The 16,018-nt window shown below is 50.4% G+C and overlaps 5 protein-coding genes across 5 annotated transcripts; 2 read left to right on the top strand and 3 right to left on the bottom strand.

Moving 5' to 3' along the window:
• Window positions 1-1,133: 1,133 nt before the first annotated feature.
• N7509_010736 (signal recognition particle subunit SRP72) lies at window positions 1,134-3,246 on the top strand (the record flags this gene model as incomplete). Its single annotated transcript, XM_056635373.1, has 4 exons — window positions 1,134-1,454; window positions 1,529-1,802; window positions 1,855-1,999; window positions 2,055-3,246. The coding sequence occupies 4 exons, from the start codon at window positions 1,134-1,136 to the stop codon at window positions 3,244-3,246; spliced, it is 1,932 nt and encodes a 643-aa protein (XP_056485993.1).
• Window positions 3,247-3,720: 474 nt separating this feature from the next.
• N7509_010735 (aromatic alcohol reductase) lies at window positions 3,721-4,687 on the bottom strand (the record flags this gene model as incomplete). Its single annotated transcript, XM_056635372.1, has 3 exons — window positions 3,721-4,264; window positions 4,343-4,596; window positions 4,652-4,687. The coding sequence occupies 3 exons, from the start codon at window positions 4,685-4,687 to the stop codon at window positions 3,721-3,723; spliced, it is 834 nt and encodes a 277-aa protein (XP_056485992.1).
• A 792-nt stretch (window positions 4,688-5,479) lies between these two features.
• N7509_010734 (ankyrin repeat domain-containing protein) lies at window positions 5,480-8,216 on the bottom strand (the record flags this gene model as incomplete). The annotated part of the gene is made up of 2 exons (XM_056635371.1): window positions 5,480-6,253; window positions 6,306-8,216. The coding sequence occupies 2 exons, from the start codon at window positions 8,214-8,216 to the stop codon at window positions 5,480-5,482; spliced, it is 2,685 nt and encodes an 894-aa protein (XP_056485991.1).
• A 2,236-nt stretch (window positions 8,217-10,452) lies between these two features.
• Window positions 10,453-11,768, bottom strand: N7509_010733 (uncharacterized protein; the record flags this gene model as incomplete). The annotated part of the gene is made up of 2 exons (XM_056635370.1): window positions 10,453-11,472; window positions 11,493-11,768. 2 exons carry the CDS (start codon window positions 11,766-11,768, stop codon window positions 10,453-10,455), a joined length of 1,296 nt encoding a protein of 431 aa, XP_056485990.1.
• Window positions 11,769-12,638: 870 nt separating this feature from the next.
• rfeF (uncharacterized protein) lies at window positions 12,639-15,192 on the top strand (the record flags this gene model as incomplete). The annotated part of the gene is made up of 7 exons (XM_056635369.1): window positions 12,639-12,644; window positions 12,701-12,862; window positions 12,951-13,022; window positions 13,219-13,592; window positions 13,716-14,596; window positions 14,658-14,725; window positions 14,794-15,192. 7 exons carry the CDS (start codon window positions 12,639-12,641, stop codon window positions 15,190-15,192), a joined length of 1,962 nt encoding a protein of 653 aa, XP_056485989.1.
• Window positions 15,193-16,018: the final 826 nt, after the last annotated feature.

Raw genomic sequence — 16,018 nt, 5'->3', positions numbered from 1 at the left:
CTGATACTTTGTGCTAGAAATAAGGCAGCATCTTTATCCTATTGTATGTAACTTGAACTGGACATTATCTGGTCTGCAGGTTTGGGGCTGTGTCGAATCCTTTGGCGATCAGGTGACCTCTTATAGATTGCATTTGCCAAACTCCCTCTTACTAGTATACGGGAAGCTCGGCTATTCTGAACCCCAATTAATTTCAAGGGTCCTGTGAGCTGTGGTGTACACATCAAACCCCTGCATGTATCAATCTCCGTCTCTAAGACCGAGATCTTATCGCATATTTCAACCTTGGCAATCGGCGGACCTCCTATGCTGCACTCATTTATCTCTCAATGGGCGTATACATATTCGCTAGTTGTAGGAAGCCTGGTTCAATCTGACTGAAGTGAAAAAATATTTAATTCTTCAAGTTCGGAACTGGAACTTGAAGCTACTGACCACCGCATTCCCGCTATGCCTAATTGGCTGACCTGGTTTTGTATAGTCTGGTCTAGAGCAAGCCATGTTGTGATTGTGGCGCGATTCAGAACTCGGTCTCGGGGTCAGGGGTACATAATGTGCAAATGCAATACGGATTGGATGTTTAAAAAATACTACAAATCTTAAATAACTAGTAACATACCTATTTCGGAGTATTAGTACTACGAGTATTGCCAATATTGGAACTTCGTCACGGTCGGGCCGATGAATCAGTTCCCGGAGTCGGAGATATATACTGGGGTATCCCGTTACCTACCTAGTAGGACCAGCCCCAACCATCAAACGGCCCTTTTATGGCCAGATCAGTAGATTTGAACTTGAACTTTACCAAACATTCCGGCCAGATATTTCCAACAAACTCACATTTTTTCAAAGCGTACCTAAGTACTCCGTAGTACATATTCATTAATTGAGTGAATCAAAATTGCCTGTGCTAGTACTAACAGTGCTCTGTATGCTCACGTGACACTACGGCGGGGCAGTCGGAGTGCAAGTGCAGGCAGGCCCGATGGGGAAGGTTTGATTCCGCACACTCTGGCCTTGCGGAGAGGTGGATATCAACGGACTTCGCCCAACTTGTCTATCGCCTATCAACCACCGCTTGCAAGCATTCTTTCTATCCTATCGTTTGAATTTATATCTTGCGCAACCCCGCCATGGTCGCGCAATCGCTGAGCTCGCTCCTTCAGCGGGCATCGATTGACGATCACGAGGAAGTTCTCCAGGCTTGCACCAACTCGCTCTCCAAGAACAAGTCCGACCTGAACGCTCATCACATTAAGATCATCGCCCTATTAAAGCTCGACCGATACGAAGATGCCCTCCGCGTGTTCGAGACCGGAGGCGATGATTTGAAGAGACGGGCTAGCTTCGAGTACGCATATGCGCTATACAAAATCGGGAAACTGAATGAGTCTATGACTGTCCTGTCCCAATCGGAAAGGAGCCGAGGCGTTAACCATCTCGATGCGCAAGTGGTATGTTACCTAGAATCCCGAGCCTTATGGTATATGGAACGCTGGACAATCGCTAATTGTCTTCTCTTGAATAGAGCTACCGGGCTGAGCAGTTCCGCCGTGCTGCCGATCTCTACGAACAACTGTCCCAAGATAAGGAGGCGCACCGCCATGAAGATAACGACCTGAGCATCAACTCGTGGGCTACCGATGCCCAGCTTCAGTGGAAAGGCGAGCCGGAACATGTACGCCACGACCGGCCGTCGAGGGAGGACCTGGAATCCTTTGAGACAACCTTCAACGCGGCTTGCTTGAACATTGCGCGGGGAGCCTTGCCCCAGGGTGAGGTTCTTCTCAACAGAGCGAAGAGTGAGTTTCCATGAACGTATCCCACGGTGAACTTTCTCTGACTGTCATACAGATATCTGCCAGACATCGGAGGACCTCACACCCGAAGACCGGGCCGCAGAGCTGCTTCCAATTGCTGTACAACACCTTTACGTTTTGATTCGACTGGGCAAGAATGAAGAGGCCGAGGCGCTTCTGAAGGAGATCTCCGTGGACGAGTAAGATGGCCATCACTCTTATTCGGACAAGAGTTTACGCTTACCATTGATTCAGTATCCACGAACTCTCGACCAAGAAGATCGCACGGAACAACATTGTCCTGGCTCGTCAAACAGCGACCAACCCTTTCACCCTCTACAAGTCTCTCCACTCCACACCCGACGCTACCAACAACGACCGCTTGTTCGATTTCCAAGACAACACCTTGGTGGGTAACGCCCACGCTGCGGACCTTCTGGTTCAGAAATATGATGGTATGGTTCGATCAACGGCAAAGGCCCTTGCTAAGAGCTCTTGCCCGTCCACTGAGTCGGGCACCAACCTTCTTTCCGTGTACAATGCCGCTGGCCAAGCGGAAGGACAGGATGGCGCCAAGGCCCTGAAGAAGATTGTCCCGCTTTTGGAGCGCCGACCAAAGGACCTGGGTCTGCTTTTGACTGTTGTTCAGCTCTATGTCAAGGCTGGCAACACAACCTCCGCAATCACAGCTATGGAACGCTCACTACGCAGCCTGGAGGAGTCCATCTCCGAAGCCGACCAGGATGCCCGATTCAACCCCGGCCTGCTGAGCACCCTCGTCTCTCTTTACCAGCTCGAGGGCCGGAAGCTCCAGATCCGTTCTACACTGGGACAAGCCGCTTCATACTGGCAGAAGAAGCCCGAGGCCCCAACCTCTCTCCTGCGCGCTGCTGCAACCTCCCTGCTCCACTCCGACGACAAAGCCGATTTGGTCGCAGCCGGCGACCTTTTCCGATCCCTGCACCAGAAAGACTCCGCAGACCGTATTGCCATCGCCGGTTACGTCGCGTCACAAGCGACACTGGACTACTCACAGGTGGAATCGCAACTCGACCGTCTCCCCGCAATCGGCGAGCTTGTCGGTGATGTAGACGTCTCCGCCCTGGAGTCAGCAGGCATCATGCCCTCCGCCTCCGTGGCGGCGGCAGCCTTCGCCAAAGCCCGCAAGCGTTCCGCCACCGACAAGGAGGGTCAAGTCAAGAAGCGTGTTCGCCACTCTCGTCTGCCAAAGGACTACGACCCGGCAAAGCAGGCTGACCCTGAGCGCTGGCTTCCCATCCGTGACCGCTCTTCGTACCGGCCCAAGGGCAAAAAGGGCAAGCAACGTGCTGCGGAACGTACCCAAGGTGGTGCTGTTAATGAGAGTTTGGATAGCTCCGCTCAGCAGAAGCCTGCTAGCACTGTTGTATCCAACAAACAGAATAAGAAAAAGAAGGGCAAGCGGTAGTTTATCACTCTGTTGCTGGTGTATATGTCATGTCTTTGCATAGATGAGAATTCAGGCTTGAGCCTTGACGCATGAATCTTTCCGTGAATCGTGAGTTTCTTTCCTCGTACTGCACTCGTATGGGATTGACTACTAGTAGGATTATAAAAGGATTTATATTAATAGTACTCTGTTCTTACTAGCATTTGGCGGCCCTGAAGTGAGCCAGTTGTTGCTCCTAGTACTGCGCATACTACTAGTACTAACTAGCACCTACTAGGAGTAGATATTGGCGATTTGGAGTACAGAAAGTAGAGTGGAATATTTGCGACTATCGTACTACTAGTATCTGAAATGTCCCGATATCACCCTCTCTATTGCCAGTGACTCTGACATCCGAGGAAAATACAATATTGGAACTTCACACAGCCTTCTTGTTGGCGATATCCTGAACCAGCGATTTCACCTTCTCCCATTTCCATTCCTCCAAACCAACTAGACGATTGTCGTCGCTTTCCCAGGGTGCGCCAGGGCCTTGGTAGCGAGACAGTATTGGATCTGCACGACAAAGGCTGCATCACTAATATTGCCAGATCTGAGATCCTCCAAAGCCTTCTGCATAATGGGTTCCATATCGTTATATGTGGCCGTCCACTCCCCACCTGAAACCTCCTTGGCGATGTCGAAGAGTTGGCTCTGCGACATGAAAACAGAGTAGATATAGACCGGTCGGTTCAGAGTTTCTTGCGGATGTAAGAGGACATTGGCGGTCGCTTTGCCAACATCTTCCAACGTTGTCCATGGATGGACGTTATTTCCATCACCGAAGATCCAAGCTGTTCTTGATTGGAAGTTCAGACCGGCAAAACCACTCGAGAGACACCAGTCAAGAAATGCACCGCAAGATACCAGGGTGTAAGTCATGTGGTTTTCAGCAGCTTGTTTCTTCACAGCTTCGTAGGATGCTTTCTTTCGGCTAAAAACAGGCAGGTCGTAAACACCTGGTAGTTCGGGGTCTAATCCAAAGTCGCTTGTTATACTAATCATGCGTGGAAAAAGAGTAGAGCATCAGTCAAAGCTAGGTTGTTCTTGATATGAGGAAAATGTATTCACGAACAAGCGGTAAACCCCGGCCTTAGCTGCTGCTTCGATCAATCGGAGAGGAGTGGCAACATCGGGCGAGGAAGTAGTATCGATCACTGCGTCTTGTCCAATGAGGGCCGTGGATAGATCTTCAATCGATGTGAAGTCAACGACTTTAATCTGAGCACCAGCTGGGAAGGACTTGGGACTGCGACTAAGAACCGTTACATTGAACTCTTTGACGGCGAGCAATGCCTTGAGTACTTGAGCTCCGACATTTCCACTCGCCTAATAATATCGTTAAATTCGGGATCCATTGGCGGAGTTTTGGGTTAGACCTTACCCCGGCGAGAGCCACATTTCTAATGGTACGTGACATTTTGTCTTGCTTCTAGGAAGATAAATCGTGATAAGGCTGAGAACTGAAAGAGAACCTTGGAAAAACATTGAGGCTAAGTACTGATCCAGATTCTATTTGAGCGATTCATATACTCTATAACCTTGGAGATCATGATTTGGCGATGAGAGGCTCTGGGTGAAACAGAAGAACGGACTTGGTCGGAGATCGAGATAAGATTACTCAGTAGGATTCTTGAATCTTTCGAAGTGAACCAATGATTCCTCGGACGAGTACATTCTAGTATGCATGTTCTCCGCCTTCGATCCTGGGCCTCGGCCTCCGAAGTAAAACCGGATTATAAAATCGCTTATCTCCGTGGCACCCGAGATGGCCATTGCGTCAGAGGGTGAAAAGGGCAACTGAAACCGCGGAATATTTGATATGACTTCAAGCTGTTGATACAATAAACTATGCCATAGGCATCGATTACCCACGAATGTTCAAGTATTGTGATATTCAATGGCAGTGGAATTAAGAAGCATACGCAAATCCAAAGATCCCAGCTAGATCTGGGAATGGTTAGGAATTCTTGAGTTACCACTAGTGATGGATAATGCATAGCTCTCCAGGGAAGGTATCTGGTGTTAATCTTGTCTAGTACACGTTATTTTGAGAGGTTTAATTGTCTTGAATAATCTATACCCTTTTTTGTGGAAGGGGGATTTGAGTTACTAGACAAAAAGCTATTGGGAATCCGGGGTACAAAGTCTGGAGTTTGACCAAGCCTGATGCCGAGATCAGAGAAATGAGGTAAATTTTTGGTCTCTCAACCTAGGAAGATTCATCAGCCCCATGATCTCTGAGAAGCTCTATGAAATCATGAAGATTGTTCTTTTTAGCAAACGACAAAGGCGTCTGCCCATTCGTATTCTTAGAGTTGACGTCAGCTCCGAGGTCGATGAGAATTTTCGCAATATTCGGGGACCAGCGTGCGACGAGAAGTGGCGCGTTTCCATAGACATTTTGCGCCTTGATATCTGCCCCCTTCTCTATGAGGAACCGGACAACAGCCTCGTTCCCGCGACTTGATGCTACAAGAAGTGGCGTGTCTCCAGAGACATTTTGCGCATTGATATCTGCCCCTTTCTCTGCGAGGAACCGGACAACAGCCTCGTGCCCGTGACTTGATGCTAGAAGAAGAGGCGTATTTTTGGATGAATCTTGCCCATTGATATCCGCCCCCTTCTCTACAAGGAACCGGACAACAGCCTCGTGCCCGTGACTTGATGCTACAAGAAGAGGCGTATTTTTGAATAAATCTTGCCCATTGATATCCGCCCCCTTCTCTGCGAGGAACCGGACAACAGCCTCGTGCCCGTGACTTGATGCTACAAGAAGAGGCGTTTTTTTGGATAAATCTTGCCCATTGATATCCGCCCCCTTCTCTGCGAGGAACCGGACAACAGCCTCATGTCCGCCGCTTGATGCTGTAAGAAGAGGCGAGCTCGAGCCACTGACTGTGTTCAGCTCAGCTCCATTGTCTATAAGGAGTTCGACCACCTCTTTGTGTCCGTAGAATGACGCCTCAGAGAGGGGGCGTATCTCCTTTCTTGTCGAGAGCATTCACTGCTGCTCCTCTCTGGATTAGAAGCCTCACTATTTCAATATGACCGTTCTCCGACGCTAAGAAAAGCGGAGTCGTTTTAAAATCACCGCCCCGCCGATCGATTTCTATTCCACTGCTGATCATAAGAATGGCAGAACGATAGAAACCTTTCTCACAGACAAATCCGAACGAATTTTGACAGGGGTCTGCCCCAATATCAAGGAGAAAGTTGGTGGCAAGTTCTTGACCATGTTTCAAAGCACAGAAGAGCGGAGTTTCCTTCCTATCATTTTTCTCGTTCGGGTCCATGCCTTGAAGCAGAAGAATCTGCATAATGCTTATCCGGTCTTCCATAGCTGCCCAGGTAAGCGGGGTTTGACCTTTGTACCGCTTTAGGTTTTTCTTGCTGTTGAAATCTTCCATGATGTCGAACCCATTGTAAACGCTGGAGGGTATGTTCAGTATAGCAGCGACAGCATCTTTATTGCCGCTGGAAATGGCGGCAAAGAATGGGTATCTGTACCGCTCCTTCGGGCACTTAAAGTGAATATGTGGATCGCGGCTAGACCATTGCCGAATTAGATTTGGATGTCCCATGTCAGCAAGTATGTAGATGAGACTCGCGTCCGGACCGTATTTGCGAACTTTGAACTCTTCGAACAGGTTGTTGACTTCAATCCATCGTGAAAGTTGAAATTCATTGAGGTCATCCAGGAATTCACACTGGGGAATGGATCCCGCCGCTATCTCAGAATGATAGAGCAACTGCTGACAAGCATAGGCTGAAAATGGATATGAAGTTGCAGAGTTCATAAGTGATTCCCTGCTCGATTCGAATTCGGCCGAGGACGTGCGATTTTTGGTAGATATATGAGCAAAGACGTGCTTGAGATAGACATTGCAACTCTTTTTGAGCATCTCATGGCCCGAGTCTTCCCAGTCGAGGCCTAGATCCGGCCACATTTGATAAAGACCTTTATCTTTGATCAGAAAATCTCTGACAGATTCATGGATGAACTGCACTATTGGAGTGTTGGACTTTGTGACCTCGGCGAGGCCTTTCGAAGAGCTGATGACACATCTGGTGAACCTACTCAAGCTGTCACTTGAATCTGGGTCACTAAAAACCACCGGATTATCATCGACAAGGCCTTTGAGTGCTAACCCAGACCAGAGAGCATGGTAAAACTCCTTAGGTTGTAGGGAACGCTTTGCAAAAAGAACCCAAAGAATACAAAGAAGAAGCTCCTCCATATTCTCATTATCCCGCCTGAGGATATCTTTGAACAGTTCGCTCAAGTCACTCGGAATCTCATTGAGTCTCTTGCGTAGATATAGTCCACCTCGTCGGTATTCTTTGTTGAGGATGTCCACAACAAGGACCACCCACATAAAAACACCTGCAGCTTTTTCGAGAAGCTGTGGCCGTAGCTCCGTGTTTAGAGCCGAGTCTTGAATTTGAAGGCGGCTTGTGATATAGGTCTCCAGATCTTGACAATGGCCCATCTGATCCTCAAGAGTAAGTCGGATCCCTTGCTTGATGGTGATATAGGGATAATGGCGACTAGAAAAGCAAACTTTGAATGGAATATTTTCAGAGACACACTGTTCGGCAAGGTCTTCAAAGTACTGAACCATATCCACAACCTGTTGTTCATCGCACTCGTCGAGGGCATCGACAAAACAGGTCAAGGATCTCTCACCAAGTCTCAGAACCGCAGTGCTGAAGAGATCCTTCAGCACATTCAAAGAAGTGCATCCGTGCGAGATAACATCAGAGTCATCCAGCACTGACTGGAGGTCAGGGTATCCTTGAAGAAGTTGGAAGAGTGATGATCGATACATCCCCAAAATAGATCTTTCTAGGTACTCGCCTCGGGCATTAAAGAAGAATGAGACAACAAGAGCCTGCTTCTGGCACTTTTGTAATTTCTTCTGCATGTCCAAGCAGACAAACTTCATGATTGTTGACTTGCCAGCGCCTGGTTTACCACTGACCCATAGAAATCCATGATGATGTATTAGTCTGGCTGAGTCTAGCCATGCTTGGTAGTCAGGATGTTTGAGAAACCATCGGCATGTCTTTGCATGGGCCGCTTTGATATTCAACTTTCGGGAGGCAATCTGGTCAAATCTCAGGGAGTCTAGCAGACCCTGTCGATGGTCATGCGGACCTTCTTGTGCTATAAAGTATTAACTACCGTATATTATGGCCTGAAAGAAAAGGAATATAAATTCACCAGAATTGGATTCAAAATTTGAAGCGGGCTTGCGATTGTATTCGTTTTCGGTCATTGATAACTCCCCGAGTAACTCTCTTGCATAGGCAGCTGCTGTCGCAGCGGCATATCTCTGCCAGCCTTTGCTCTTGTGAGAGTCCGAGTAGTCGCAAATTCCGCGGATTATCAGGCAGGGCAAAGTGTCCATGAGACCCGCTGCTTCCATCTCAAAGCATATGACTTTCAGCTGCCGAGCAAGATTGTCTCTGGTGGTGCCGCTTTTCATTACTTGATTTGCTGAGGCAATTGGACCATAATGTATTACAATGTCGCTGGAGACTCTTTTGCCGCGTGGAGTCAAATTGGACTGATCGCATTGATCACAATCCTGATCAGCAAGCTCATGATCGTAATTGGTGTAGAAGAGGCGATCCGGCAATTTAGGGCGACGAAAACTTGGGTCGTTCTCGAGTCTCTGTGTCAGGATGTACGGTATCTGACTAGGGCCTCGCTCATGCTCCGACCGTAGCGCAGAAACCGCAGTGCTTAGTAGTTGGTGTGGAAATCTCGGTGAAGCTGTCGTCTGTAGCTCTCCATTGCCGACAGTTTTACCAAGATCATACTGTACAACTCTTGATCCAACCACAACATCTCCCAGTCTTATATCGTTAGACTTGCTAGGCACCCCGCCACCAATTCCAACCATTAATCCCGCCCTGATTGATGGGAAGGTCCGTGTCAAGTTCGTCACAACATTGGCCGCGTTAACGTTCCCATACTGATCCGATGGCAAACAAGCAATCACGACATTGTGCTGCTTGATTCTTCCCAGCTTGTATGTGTTACTATCACCGGGGCGTGTCGGTAGTGGGGTATGCTTCTCATCCAACATGATGAGGGCTGCTGCCATCTCGATAGGCAGAGCACAAATCCACGCGACTGTGTACGACTCATGTTGAAGAGCAGATAAATCGCTGGAGTGGTTCGTTTTCTGTCTCTTTGCAACTCGATAATCAGGGGTACTGGAATCACTCTCGTCCATTTTGGGTGATTGACCTATTCTCTGGAGCCGCAGCAGCCAGAGAACGGCCTGACATGCAGGGGCCCGTAGAGTGGAGTCAAGAGGAGGCCTCTTTGGAAATCAGATGAGAGAAGAGGTAGCACAGGTAATATGTGAAAAGGTGAATAATCAGTAGAAACGGACGGGGAAGCAATTGGGAGGGTTGGCATCTCACGGGGGTGGAAACGGGGGCCAAAACGACTCCTCTCCATCATGGGCCCTCGTCCTGCGTAATCCGACCTTGGTCGCCCTGCCAGCATGGCGTACTGGCTCCTTCGCGGTGATTGGAAGGATCAGCCTCGTTAGGGGCGGAGTCGAGGCGCTGCCCACAGCCAAAGCATCTGATTGGGGAAATCATGCAGATGTGCTCGCAGGGCAAACAAGCCTGCTGCCCTGTCACCTGTGTGCTTTACCGCCAGAATAGTTGCTAGCATCAAATATGGCTGTGTAGACACACTATGCGATTCTGCGGCTGAAAATGACGAAGACTCTGGAAGGTCGTTCATTTCTTGATCTTCGGGTTAATGATCCATACTGCGCGAAGTACGATCTTGACAGCCTTGCCGTATTTCGATGCCTACTCGTACATGCTTTATCGGCCTGACCCACTTGTGGGGCTGATCGAGTTGTTTTAACTACTTCAACTCGATTAAAGTATCGATGACTGGGGCTAATATTTTTGCTTGGTCATTATCGTTTGCCTAAAGGGTAACATGCATTTCCAGAACACCTAATCCACACGCTGCAAATGGCAGTCTTCGCATAAAGCTAACCCGACAAGCCCCAGAAGAAGAAACCGAAAGGTTGATCGTTCATTCAATGCCCGTCCTCCACTCATCCCATGGAAAACGCCAATTGAGATGACAATCGAGAGCAAGTCGGAAAAAAAGAAAACCGAGAAGATAGACCCGCCATCAATTTAACCCAGCGGTGTCCGGATAGTACCACACTGTCGATCGTAGTGTTCGAAGATCATGCGCACGAGCTTGAGATCATTCAAGGCATCGGCTGTATCTGTTTTCGCAGTCACATTTCCAGTGAAAAAGGAGTACATATCCTCAAACTGTCGTTCGTATGCTTCGGCAACGGTGCTTGTGTGAACAGTTCTCTTGACTTGAGGTTTTGTGACGGAGCCGGCTCCATTTGTGCCATTTCCATTCGCAGTGGAACCATTGGCTTTTGATTCAGGAGTCTCCGCCTCCTCGACAATAACCCGCATAGCGCCCTCGCCAGATCCAGAAGGACAGGGGAAGTCGTATTCCAGGCTAATCGTCTTGCCTGCGCCGTAGACAGTGAGGTGAGAGTCACAACGTGGAACAGCGTCGATACCAGCTTCGTAGATCATTGTGAAAGGATGCTCGTCCCTCGCGGTGTCGGTGTAGTGGAACATGGCGCTGTAGAAGGGATCGGTGATTGAGATGTTGGCAACAGCATCGGGGTAGCCGAATGATTCTCGGACGAGGGAGAGATCGTGTGAGCCTGTTGTGCCGAGGAAACGGGCGAAGGCGATTCGGTCGGAAGTGAGGTCGTCTGTGTTTCCGAAGATGTCGGTGAGTAGGGTGTGGAATTTGGTTGTGTTGATGATAGTGTTGGGAACGGCTAGAGAGCCGTTGGTGCTTCCGTTGGTGTTTCCATTTAGATTCAAGCTCAGATCGAAGGCGTTACTGATGCCGTTGCCGTTGCCGTTGATGCTTATGGTGTCACTAGTGGACGGATTGAGGGAAGATGGTAAGGGACCGGCGATGTTCCGGCATCGCGCGTAGTAGATCCGGTCTAGAGAGGCGAGTTCTTTCTTAAAGTTCTCTGTGAAGCAGGGGGCGTAGCGACGCGCGCATCCGACGAAGACTTTTGGGCCGCCTTCGAAGCGGGAGTTGGCAGTGCCTTTTTTGGTAGCGGCGCGGATGCGTCGGAGGCCATCGATGCTTAAAGTCAGTGGGACCTCGACCATGACGTGTTTACCGGCTTCGAGGGCCGCGATGGTGTGTTGCTCATGATATTCGAAGGGAGGAGGTTCAGAACGAGGTCGACGTCTGGATGGTTTATGACGTCGGAGGTGGATGTAGTGATCTCCTTGAAGTTGAAACGCTTCTGGCAGCGGTTGAGAGAATCGGTGGAGGCATCGTGGAGGATAGTAAGGCTGAAACGAGTGAAGAGGGCGTGGAGAGCTGGCAGGTGGATGGACTCGGCGGTCTGGGAGGCGCCCAAGATGCCAAGCCGCAGGACCGGGGTGGACATGGTGGCGTTGAAGAGACTCAGCAGTAGGGGTCAGGACAGCTGTCCTAGGGTTATGCTGATTGTGATTGTGATGGTGTTGATGTGAGATAAAGGTGAAGATGAAAGGGGATGTTCATTGAAGGGAGATCAGAAAGGGGGAGTGAACAGGGGAACTTGGGTAAGTTCAAGATGGAACGTTGGAAGGTTAGGCAAAGAAAGTATGAATGGAACTTGAAATCCTTCAGGTTCAGCTCAGGACTCAAGGAGTTGGTATGCTCGGCAGTGACATCAGTGGGCTCTCACCGTGTTGGACACGTTAGACATGGTTGGTTCAGCCTCCGCAGAATGCGACCGTGGGTAGATTCACTGGGTCCATTGGATTGGGAAATATGTTGTATCACATTGGATACTCGTATCTGTATAGACCTACTAGAAGGCACTGAATGTATACTATAACTACTACTAGTGTATGTAGTACTACTATATACTAAGTAGATCGGGCAGAGTGGAGCTGGTGGGCCAGGTACACAAAGCATGTACTGCAGAGTACAGTACAGTACACTAGTTACTGACAGTACTGTACTGCAGTATACTGAGATGCAGTGATGTGACCTGGTACCTGGTAGCTGGTATTTACTTAGAGTATTCAAGTTCTATAGTTCTAGCATTACCAATATCTATACCATTATACCTAGTACTACTAGAACTAGGATGAATATCAACTGTATCCTAGCTGATCACTGGTTAACACCGCCTCCAGCACAGCCTCACCTTCAGCCTTGCCCCATTTGGATGGCGCCTGATCGGACTGCGTCATCTTAGTTCCTGGTCACTTGCAAGTTCTGCTTACCATCTTCAAGTTCCATCTTTCTTTCTCACTCCTTCACAACCATGGGTGTAAGTATCCCCTTGCTATCTTCCACCCTCCCTTCTTCACCAGCTAATTGCCCCAGTTCGCTGCCAAACTCGCAGCTAGTCAGCAGAATCAGCAGAACCAACAACCCCAGCAAAACCAACCAAGTCAAGACCAGACCATGAGTGGTAGCTACAGCGGCGCTCCCCCAACGGGATATACAGGTGGCCCTCCTCCCTCTGCATTGCGGGCTGGTGGATATGTAAGTCAATACTCGATCAGGCCATCTGGCGACGTCATGGCGGAGAGAAAGAGACAGAGAGAGCAAGTTGTTGACACGCAGGTTGCAGCAACAGCAACAGCAACAGCAGCAGCAGCAGTACCAGGCTTATCCTGGATCCCCTCCTCCTCCTCAGGGCTCGGTAAGCTCCCTTCTACATCTCTCACCCTAGCCCTTTCATCTTGGTTTCTTCCCCTCTCTTCTCCACTTGGGTTTTGTTTTTGTTTTTCCCAACTTTTTTTTGGCGGCTACCCCTCCATCCTCCACCCTCCATCCTCCACGATACCCCTCGGTCTGTCTCGGTCCTTTGGTTCCATCGGTCCCCGGCAACATGTCAGGCCACTACTCCCAACAGGGATATCAGCAATATCCTCCGTACGGTGGCTCACCTGCTCAGCCATACCAGCCCTACAGTCCTCCGCCTGCCGGTTCCTACAACAGACCTCCTCCGCAACAGCCCACCGGCTACCCCGCACCGCAAGGTCAGCAGGGCCAGGGCCAAAGTCAAGGTTATGCACGTCCAGCACCGCCGCCACCGCAGGGTCAGCCTTATGGATCATCGGGATCGCCCTACCCCGGACAACAGGCTCCTTATCCGGGACCCTCCTCGTCGCCCTACCCTCCCGGACCGCCTTCGCATTCACCTTACCCTGGACAACAAGCGCCGCATCCTGGAGCCCACTCCCCTTACCCTGGACAGCAACCACCCTATGTACAGATGAGCCCTATGTATCCCTGATACTGCGTTGAGCTTTGTATCGTGCTTGGCGACGGAGTCTGCGTTATGTTGAACTTCAAGAGGATGCCAGATGCTAACCCGACACCTCTCATAGAGCCAGGCACCTCCTTCCTACCCTCCCCAGGGCGCTCCTCCATCTGGATATCCCCCTCAAGGCACCCGCCCCGGCCCTTCACCTGGACCTCCCGGTGGCCAGTATGGTGCTCCCGGCGGTGCCCCTCCGCCCCAGGCTCCTGCAGCCACTCCGCAACAAGTCGCAGCATATCGCCAGCTGTTGATTAGTACAATCCAAGAGAAGAACCTGCAGTCTTTCTACCCACCAGAGCGCCTGGACCGCCTGGTACAGAGCCTGGTGAACGAGGCACCGGGAAAACTCCAAAGACTCATCCACGAATGGGCTGTGCCGATGGAAGTCGCGACAGATGTCATGAAGCTCTCTCTATTTGACGTGATTCTCTACGTGGACGATAGTGGCTCAATCGAATTTGAGGAGAAGGGTCTGCGCAAGGATCAGTTGAGACAGATTCTCGGTCTCGTTGCCACGGCCGCGTCTACCTTCGACCAGGACGGTATCTCGGTGCGATTCATGAACTCGACCGAGAGCGGTGATGGAATCCGTAACGCCGACGATGTCAACAACTTGGTCAACCGGGTTCGCTTCGCAGGATTGACTCCTCTCGGCACGAACCTGAGGAGCAAGGTGATCGACCCGATGATCGTAGGCCCGGCCCGCGCCAACCGTTTGGACAAACCTGTGCTGGTGATCACTATTACCGATGGACAGCCGGCCGGTGAGCCCCACGGTGCTGTGGGTGATGCCATTCGCTATGCCGTCGAGGAGACTTCACGCACTCGGTACGGTCGTGGGTCGGTTTCGTTTCAATTCTCGCAAGTCGGAACTGATCAGCGCGCCCGCGAGTTCCTCGGAGATCTGGATGAAGATCCGCAGATCGGCCATCTGATTGATTGCACCTCGAGTAAGTGGAACTTGACAATCTAAATGTAATATTAGGGCTTCACCTGATGATTTCACGATAGACTTTGAAGTTGAGCAGGATGAGATGTCTCGAGCCAATCCGCCTATCCACCTGACTCGTGAGCTTTGGGTATGTCGAATTTCCCCCAACCTCAGTTTCTATGTTTCTGTTGCTTTCCATACTGATTGTCTCTGCAGTGTGCCAAACTCATGCTCGGAGCCATCGACTCTTCTTATGACACTAAGGATGAGAAAAGCTCACGTTCTGGACCACCACCTCCGCAGCAGGGCTCCTACGGCGGATACAACCAGCCGCCGCCAGGGCCCGGACCATCTGGGCCTGGAGCCGGAGGGTATGGGGCACCACCCGGGGCACCACCCCCAGGCTATCCTCCCCAGGGCCACAGCCCACAGCCCGGCTATCCCCCTCAACATCAACAACAGCCCTCGTACTCCGGTGCGAGTCGACAAGCCCCAGGATATGGACCGCCACAGCAACAGCCGTATGGATATGGCGGGTCATCGCCGCACCCTTCAGGAGGCGCACCAGGGTATCCGCCGGCTGGCGCGTATCCTCCGCCACCGCGTCGTTATTAGTGACGTCAGGGGGGTCTTAGGGGGTCCACTTTCTGAAATTTTGTTGTGCACTTTTTCCCCAAGTTTAACTTTGACATTTACCTTATTCTGTAACTTTTGTCCGTGCTAGTCTCGGGGGGCTGATGAGTAGCATAGAATGGCGGGGGAATGTCATCCCACGTTTCAGATCCACTGGCCCTACAGGGATATTCTTATACTACCACACCATTACCATGTAGTAGACGAACCGGTCTGTGCATCTAGCGTGTAGCGATCGACAGTCACCAAGGTCTGAAGATGATGGGCCGCGTATGTATGTGCTGGGAGGTACTTCCTGTGGTGCGCCTTGAGATACTGGACCAGAGGTAGGGCAAATGAGGTTGCCACATCATACATAAGTGGCCTTCTAGAAGCATGCCCGTTCCTTGGGAATTGGAATATCTGACTGCAGGCGGGGCCTAATCTGTCCAGGCCATCCACGGTTGCGTCTGTTGAAGGCGTGGGAAAGGCGTGGGTGCTAAGAATATCCACCTCTTGGCACTCTTCGGGGGGCTGTGTTGCCCTGTCTCTCTCTCTCTGGTTCTACTCTGTCTACTCTGTCTACTCCAACTTCTGCTGTTTCTTCGCTGCAACCGTCTCCACTCAATCCAAATCCTCCCAAACATTTTTCTTCCTCATTTGTTCTCCAGTTTAACCGTTAGCCTGGGTTAACTTTATCTCTCTTTCGGCTTTTTGCGCACCGCTTCAAGCCTCTACCCGCATTCGGTGCACTCTTGGTACGAGTACTCGTACGCCTTTAGGCTACCTCTTTTATCCTTCTCGCCTCTTATTCTCTCCTAAACTCTCC

The sequence above is a fragment of the Penicillium cosmopolitanum genome (genome assembly GCF_028827165.1).
Source record: "Penicillium cosmopolitanum strain IBT 29677 chromosome Unknown utg000009l:1.0-9042332.0:1.0-9050551.0, whole genome shotgun sequence".
Taxonomy (NCBI): domain Eukaryota; kingdom Fungi; phylum Ascomycota; class Eurotiomycetes; order Eurotiales; family Aspergillaceae; genus Penicillium; species Penicillium cosmopolitanum.
Note: the sequence above shows the minus strand (reverse complement) of the source record. Positions and strands in the feature narration are given on the sequence as shown.